The sequence below is a fragment of the Diadema antillarum genome, unplaced genomic scaffold (genome assembly GCF_040938485.1).
Source record: "Diadema antillarum isolate AM-2024a unplaced genomic scaffold, OU_Dant_1.0 scf00000070, whole genome shotgun sequence".
NCBI classification, from domain to species: Eukaryota; Metazoa; Echinodermata; class Echinoidea; order Diadematoida; family Diadematidae; genus Diadema; species Diadema antillarum.
Genome location: NW_027270959.1, coordinates 905020 through 914155, shown reverse-complemented (window position 1 = coordinate 914155; position 9136 = coordinate 905020). Strand labels below are relative to the sequence as shown.

At 38.5% G+C, this 9136-nt stretch overlaps 1 protein-coding gene across 1 annotated transcript in view; it reads left to right on the top strand.

Moving 5' to 3' along the window:
• The first annotated feature begins 4468 nt into the window (after nt 1–4468).
• The window catches only part of LOC139716777 (CMP-N-acetylneuraminate-poly-alpha-2,8-sialyltransferase-like), a 55954-nt gene continuing 51286 nt past the window's right edge, over nt 4469–9136 (top strand). Inside the window, exon 1 of the mRNA XM_071628311.1 lies at nt 4469–4930. Coding sequence (XP_071484412.1) covers nt 4744–4930 — 187 coding nt within the window. The 5' untranslated portion in view covers nt 4469–4743. The remainder of the gene's footprint in view (nt 4931–9136) is intronic.

The following is a 9136-nucleotide window of genomic DNA, read 5'->3' as shown; positions in this document are numbered from 1 at the left end:
GGTTGCAACTACATGTAATTGCAAAATTATCTTACTTTGGAACCTTTTCTAAACTGGTCAGAGACGCGTCATAATGACGATGTGTTCATGGGGTATTAATTATTTTCGATATTTACCTTTGAACAGACTGAAGGTAGTGCCAATACGATAATGAGAAATTCTCCGAATTGCAACCGCAGTATGATCAAAAGACACTGATTGGACGAAGCGCCCGCAAGCAATTAAAACTGGCAGCACCGATTGCTGCATAAAGGTCATAAGGTGCGCATAAGTTGCACAACTGCTGAAAAGAAGAAAATGATTAGAATATATGTGATAATTTTGACGGTAAAGTGTATCATCCAAAATATTTCTCGTTTATATACAGTGAGTGTAGTATCATTGAAAAGATTTTGTTTTTTTTTTTCGTTTGTATTATGTTTTAATGGTGACTTCACTTTAAAAAACGTGAAAATGGTGTTTCTCTGTTTTTTTATCAAAAAATTGCAAGCAAAGTAATGCTTGTTGAAAACTTGGGAATACATTCGTAACCTGTTTTACCTTTAGTTTATTTAATCTTATTATATTATTAATGGAGAGTGCATGACTTCCTTTAAAGGTTCGTTATCATGGTAATAAATTTGTTTTTCCATGCCATAAATCTCTCCCAAATGTAGAGCATGATAGTTCTCAAAACTATTTAATGCTGGGGTGTTTCTCTTGTTGTTTTATCGCGTATTTGAACATCAGCTATAAAGTCAACAAAAGTTCGAGAATGTTTCTGCACTAAAGGATACGACACGATGCTATATCTTTCAGCACGTTGTGCAAGGCAACACCGAGTGCGCAGTTAGATACACAAGTGAACGACGAATTGAAGGCAAACCTAGCCAGAGTCAAACGTGTAAGTTTGAAATGACCTGGAAAGACAGGCATCAGAAGTCAGCTTGGCGAGCCGTGACTGAGTTAAAGAAAGGAATACGCATTCAATATGAGCTGCAATACTATCATGGAATGCCATATTACACTTTGTTTACCTAGAGCACAGCGTCCTGCAGGCAAATTTGGGCGTTATCATTGTGATTATTATTGATGCAAACGCATAGTGTTACTGTGAAAGATGCATCTGTTTAACCATCGTCGTTCGAGATATCCGGATAAACTATAGATGCAACAATGTGCAGGCAGCAGTTTCGAAATGAAACCTTACACCATCGTTGGGGGGGGGGGGGGGAGGGAGGTGGGGAGTGAACAAAGAAATATGATGTGCACTGGCGTGTGTGTAGGCAGTTTAACTGACAGGCGCACATTTGTAACATAATGAATGATTCCCTCTGCATGCAGTCAAGTTAAAGCTCTTGGTTAAAAAAACGAAGATAATGATCATGAGAATAAAGCAAAGTGCAGCATTCCATATTCGCAGGTCTACACAGCATAGTATGCGGTGATGAAAGTGCGTGTAAACCATAACACGCAGTCTTGGATAAGAGGAAAAAAAAAACAACAACAACAAGACCCCGAGATAGATATTACAAGCCCTAACTGACACTATAGCAGTATCAGCGCAGCCTATTTTTATGAGGTAGCACATGTGCATAATAGTATACCGGATGCGGCAGTTTGTTTCGACGTTGTGTTTTATTGCAAGATAGAACTTTGTATTGATGAAAACCGCACGCATTCGAGAAAGTCCGTTGGCATCTATAATGTCTTACAGAAATTGATGAACGCATATCATGAATACAATGTCATGACTGGTATTATGTGAATATAATGCCATTTTTACAAGTTACTTGACACTAACTTGACACCCCCTAAAAAAAACCAAACATACAAAACCAAATCTATTTTAGCTTTGACAAACTCTTTGGAGTGGGAGAGGAATGTCAGGTGTGGTATTTATATCTAAATAATCATAAAAATATGTATCTATGAGATTGATTAATACTGGAGGCTGGAAATGTCTGAGTATAGCCTAAAATTCATCGGAAACGAAGTCGTTTTACATTCAATGACTTCCGGGAAAACAAAACTTGGTCTGAGTATGTCAGAAGGTGGAAAGAGTTTGTGTGGAATATCAATCCCTTACAAAAATAAGATGAATAATAGATAAATAAATAGATAAATAAATAAGTAAATTGATTAATCAATGAATTATATAAGTAAATGAATAAATAAACAAGTAAATGAATAAATAAATAAATAAATTAATTAATTAATACATAAATTACTTAGTAAATGAATAAATAAACAAGTTAATGAATAAATAGTAGATAAATGAAAAAAAAAAATTAAAAAGGGATGAATATGGCATACACACACTACACCATATAGGGTCAGACCACCAAAACTTTCTTTTTTTTTAATTTGGTAGGCCAACATTGAATATTGAACTATTGCTTCTCAAGCTTAACTGTCTACGATATTATCAATGAAAAATACTTCCATGTCGCGATTAAATAAAAAAAAAATGACAAGCCCATTAGTCATGTGGTATAGTCTGCTCAATGTGTCCTTGATTAACGCCATTCCCCGGTGATCAGGAAAATCAATATTTTGCAATCAAGCGGAGGATCTCCAGTCTGTGTGAGTTGCTTTTCATTGCAAAAACAACAAAACGAACGGACTGAGCGTGGAGGCCTATGTTAATGAAGAGGCGGAACTGATGTTAATCGATAAATTTGTTAGAGGGCCACTGGCCTCATGCAGTAAATGGAATCTTGTAAATGGCTAGTCTTTGGCAAAGACCCTCAAGCTATAATAGTATAATAAGAGCAAGCGAGGGTCATCGCGCGAGACTAGTCAAGCAACCGACGGGAACTCAGACCCCCAGAGCCCCCTTCGTTCAGTATAGTAGAAAGGCCGACAGATAGAACGTTATAGCAATATTTTATAGCAATGCGTTATATAGCCCTATAGCAATCGTATTTTCAAAACATCTTCATGCTATTCACTCTCTTTTTATATTTAAAGAATGTTTGATTATTCGTCAATGATACAAGAATTTTGCAAAATTATTATGACCCGCTTTGTCATCAATAGGGAGCATAGGGCCTATAGGTCCTAACAACTATCGGAAACTTTCTTAGATTGCAATAATGTTTGCATATACCTTTTTGGCTAATATTTTGTATTATCGTCGTCACCCAACTGCGATCATGTAATATCAGTGTTATTTCACACATTTCTTGTGCATGATATGTGTCAATTTCTGCAGGTGTATGTAAATCATATTTTTTACTTAAAAAGAACAAAAAACAGAGAGCAGGTGATCGATGCCATGAGGGCTAAGGATTTTTCAAGTAAAGGTATCACATAGTTCTCATCTTGATGGAGAGAAGGTAACTGAGGAGACACCTGTGTTTTACGCAGTCACGTGAATAGAGAAAGGGCAGCGGATATAAAGTACTCATTCAATCATCAGTTATCGCTTCCACTACAACCGCCACTAATTGCATAATTATTGAGACTTGTCTTGTTACAGAATGGACATCTCTTCAGTGATAATAATTTCTACGCGGACTACTCCTTTCTCTCGGCTCTGTCCCTCTCTCTCTCCCTTTCTTATTCTAATTTTCGAAAACCGATGAGTGCGCGAGCAAACTCTTGAGACACACACTGAAACAAATAACAAAAACAAATATGGCGGGTGACTCAAAATAAAAGGCCAAAGATTAAAGAAGAAAAATAAACAAATGGGGGAGGGGTGTCGCGTATCCAAGAGTAACACAAAACTGGCCACAAAAATTATATCCCAGTCCAGTTCGAAAAACACAGATTCCTCGCTCGTAGTTTATTTAGTGCCAAGCCCGACTTGACATGGCAAACATAAACTAAAACTGCAGTAAATGGCGTCGGCACACCCTACAGGTTTTGTATCTGATGTGGGGGAAGGCATGTTGTAAGCCGCTGGCTCGCTGTTGTAACGAGTATAATGAGTAGAATCAGGGAGTTATTGGTAGAATTCTATAACTCTTGAAACGTATCGTTGTGATAGACGCACTACCAGTACTCAGCGTGTCTACGGCGCGGCGCCGGCGTGACCCACCCTTAGTGACGATACAGTATATTTCGCTGATGTTAACCCAATGCACGGTGCGCTCGCAGACGGCCAAGTGCGAATTGAAAAGGGAGCTAGCGCACTCCATTGCTGAGCGCCGTGCGGAGGAATGGAGTGAAGGTAGACTAGATTCTAAACTGTTCTCCTTTTTTTAACATTCCTATCGTAATGGTACAATTTGCACGAGCCTCGCCAAGCAAGAATATTGAGAATCTGAGTAAATTCTCAGGATTGCACCAACATAACGCTTGAAGCAAGTAGTGCGTATCACGGTTTTACGACAGAAAAATCAAATCAGTCCAGAATGTAGACTATGTCATAAGCTGTATCTCAATCCTTGTACACTCAGCACTATCATCATTCAGGACCATTGAAGTAGGTGAGGTTCTTTTTAGTGCACCCTGCGTGAAAAAAGGCTACACGTTCTAGTTGAATAGCATAGCAGTGTGTGCGTACGTTCGAGCCGTACATGCATGACTGCTAAATCCCGTGTGTGCATGATATGCAGCAGCGGTAGTTACGTGGAATATTGTGTAGGGCCAACAGCGAAAGTAACATCAGTACTCAGATGGACGATGTTCAAAGCTGATGGATATAAATTATGACAACGGATCTATTAAGTGGATATTATTCACGCTGTGATATGGACTTTCGTGGAATCACTGTTTTTTCTACGCAATCGTGAAACGTCTCGTGAAGGAACGATGATAAACGAAGTGGTGCTCGATTTCGAGTCCACGTACCGCACAAGGACTCCATACCCTACCGCTACCGGAGGTTGTGGGGAACAGAACGACTGCAAAACCCACAATCACAAGATTCGACGGAAAAGGGATAATTCACCTATCGGGGACAAAGTGTGGAATTCCCTGTCGTATTTCTCCTTACCGAGTATGTATGAAAGAAATAACATAGTTCCTTATGTTGTGTATCTTATTTTTCTACGTGCAACAAAACCGTGTCATGTTACAGATGATAATCATTTCACATTGATGGAATTTTGCGTGTGTTGCATATTTCATTTCATCTATGGATGTAGCCGCGTGTGTACATGTACATGTAGTACACTGACTGAATGTACACTCACGACTTCATCACTTGCACTTTCGATGTTATGTTGGCAGTGATTGTTTCTATTTACACAGGGTCGCGAAGGCATTCATTCGGGGTATGTCTGCACGTCATGTCATATCAGTGGAAATCCATTCTTGTATTAAAACATGGTTATTTGTAGGCTTGTTTATAATTATTTTCTTATGATCTTCATATTTTCAGTTTATTTCGGATGTATCGTCTACCATGCATGCAACTGGCTGCAGTTTCATTTTCATCATCTGGTCGACTATCTGTGAAAAGAACCTTTGTACACAACTTGTACTTGTACAGTTGTACGTGGTGTAGATGCATAGGCTCTACATTTTTGCAAGTCGATCTAAATCGACCTGCAAAACTCTATGATAATTAGTATTAGACCCTAGTCATGGAATGCAGAAATTCGCTCCATTTTCGGCAAACATCTGCTAGCTGCTAGACGAAAAAGGATCACCGGGACTCACTGCACTAGCGATTGCTCTACAATGTCAATATAATGTACTATAGGCCTACATGTATATATTTATAAACATATTAAAAGCGATACATTGCTAGTTTTTATCCGATATAATTATATACCTAGAGCTTGATCTAAGGCCTGCAATACTTTGGTGATGGTGAGAATGATGATGGTGTAATTTGTTGGCATGTCTTTATATTGCTGCTTGAGACACATACATTGTTATTTGTAGAATGAGTATTAATATCAAAGACGTACATGTACATGTAGGTCCTACTGTAGTCATATCCAGGGTCTTCCATTCTGAAACTTTTATCATGTGCTCATTAATACTCGTATGTTCTCATTAAATGTACATTTGCAAAGAGACAAACAAATCAAAACTATCTGTAGCTTTACGATGCACATCAGAGAAGGCGCTTTTATTGAAATCGGATCTATGGCTCTGAATCGGACAGGATAATTAAATGTATCTCGAGAAGAGAGAAGTAAGCCCGCAGATTATGCTTGGGTAAATCTCGACAGTCTGTATCTGGGCAGTTTACAGAGTCAATCGGAAGACAATGAAAAAATAATCTGGTTGTACGTGAGAGGATTTTATCTCCCGAACCTTAGTCACGATTGTGCTTCGGGTTGGTATCGCTTAATCGTAGTGTATGTTGTGAAGAGAATCTTTGAAGCATTCCCCCCCCCCCAAAAAAAAAAAAAAAAAACGAAAGAAAAAGAAGAAAGAAAAAGCAGTGAAGTGATACAGAAATCCTCGATTGTTAACGGCAAAGTTTGGTCTAGTATAGTGTGTTTTAAAGAGAAGTAGACCTACGTTTGTGACGCGTGCAGTTGTCACTCCCACGTCACTCCACAGCTGTTACCTCGCACGGTGAGTGACTCAGGTAGTAACCGCAATATTACAAACGGTGAACTAACCACTTCCCGTCTCTATGTATGCTATTCGTGTGAATGGCAAGCCGTGCCCTTTGATCTGGACTGGGCCTCTTGATATAGCATCGCGATAGAAAACCATTGATAAGTGCTCTATAAGCCATCATTCCATGATAAACTCGTGTACACGTTGGTACAAATGACCTTTCTCTTCTGTCAGTTGGTGTATCAAATCTAGGCACTTCACTCGTCTTCAAAGCGGCATGGTGTATTTCAAAGCTTGCCCGACGTACATGTATACAATTTATTGTAATCATGATTATTATCATAATTATCATCATTTTTATCATTATTATTATTACATCATCATCATCGATGATATACAAAGTTCTGCACTATAGTTTGACATTTGCTTTTCATGATCGCACTACATGTACTAGGTGCCGGATGCTCATTTTATACTACATTGTAGATGTACCTGTAGTATACCGACGATATTTGTACAACAATATTCGACCATTATGGAGTTTAGCTGTACAACCCTGGTAGAGACATTCATCACGCATGACAGGCCTCGCTGCAAAACAGAATCAGATACTGTCTCCGTGTCTGATCACGGTTTCAGAACATTGGGATGATTGTTAATGACAAAAAGAACAACAAGAACAGAACACGAGGTGTCAATTACAATGTATAACGTTTGCTTCTGAAGGAAAAAGAAATAGCTTTGATATGACCTCTGAAATCCATTGGTCAAGACATCGAAGACATTACACATCTTGAAGTGATCCTGACAAGTAGTCTGGACTTGTAATCGACAAATGACCATTGGTGTGCAAGTTAACCTGCGCATTAACTTGAATTATATAGCCCGTGCATTAGCTTGTGCGCACATTCAATCTCATTTTTATCCTGGAAACGGCTGCATGTGCAGTGACTACTGAACACACTGGTGTTGCCTACATACTGTAGTATATACTAGGTGGTCTCGAGCAAAATCGCACAGAGACTGGTATGGTCAGACTACAAAAACAAACAAACAAACAAAATCAAACAAACACACAATATCGTGGAACAGAAAAAAAAACAACCAACAACAGCCCAAAACAAACTGGGAGATTAGTACTCCTGGCAGACCATCTCCCCACCCCACTCTCGGGCTCATAACTTGTTGAACAGACCATACAAAGTGTACAACAACATGATATTGTAAAGTGCCACTATTAATACTTATATGATATTGACTGGCCCTGAGGGAGGTACCAGAAAATATTGCCCAAACTGAAAGCATATTGCCCGAGTCGAAGACGAGGGCAAGGTAATAATGCATGATGTACATCATGTAGCCTTGTACACAGTCTTGAACGGATTTTCTCCATCCAATTAGTGCCCTGTAACTATATGCCTAATTGGCGTCGCGTCATGAATGAAATCAGGCCTGCCCGGACCATTGCGCATCCCAAAACCCAAACAGCATTAAAAAAAGATAAATAAATAGAAAAGAGGATAAACAAAAACAAAGACAAAAATACACTAAACTAAAATTGTTTTTGTTATTTGCTCTTAGTTTTATCCAGATTTCGAGCTTTCTCGAGATTTATAGAAGGCACAATCGATCGGAATATAAATTAACGAAATTTGATTGGTTTTAAGCCGCCTTGAACTAGCAAGTAAAATATTCTTATCTGCATCTCCAAGAAGGTATTCTTGGCATCACACGTATCGTTGCATATTGTCTCACATTATAGTCTGTGTTTGTTTTACTGGGCGTCGTTCCTTCTTGTGCCTCCACGATTGTGTTTCCGTGTATGTCATCGAATATCTCAATGTATGTAATCGAATATCTCCATATCGCGGTATGATGGAATATGAGCAATCATTTATCCAACATGTATGCAAACCAAAGGAGGCTCTGATTTAACACCCAACCCTCCCATTGTATATACACAAAAATATATATTTTTTTTCTTGCAGGTATGGTAATGAGAAATTGTGTTTTTGGTCTATAATTTTGCAGCTGCCACATTTTCCCCCGGAAGTCATTCAGTGTTCCAGGAGGATATTTCATAAAGCTGTTTTTAAAGTTACGAACGACTTCAGAACGACTAGTGATCAGTTCTTGTGCTGAATTATAGAAATTCTGATAAATACGTATAGCACATCAGAACTGACCACCAGAGGTTCTTAAGTCGTTCGTAACTTTAAGAACAGCTTTGTGAAACATCCTTGTTATTACAAGGTTGCTCTGCTTTGATACGAAGGATATACAACGTGTTCATTATACGCTAATCAAAAAGGAAAAGAAAAAAGGAAATTATTTTAGGGAAGATAAGTCTCTGTGCGCATCAGGTCATGTGATAATGTACTTACAATATGACATTACATACAAGTGTTCATCGTAACTACGTTGTATATAGCGTGAACAGTTGCTCCTTAGCTATATACACTACTGTACTGTTTTATGAAAGCTGTTTAATGAAACTGCCAAACTCTTCAATTTATACAATGTAGGTCCGACTTCGATGAAATACGTATTGTTCATGTTCGTCTGCATGACTTTTCCTCTATTTTCACGAAGGCCATAATACACTCAGACTGGTCCATTTATGGCTGAAACATCATATTGCACTAAGCGTTAAGAGTGATATCTTTCTATTCTTGCCGTA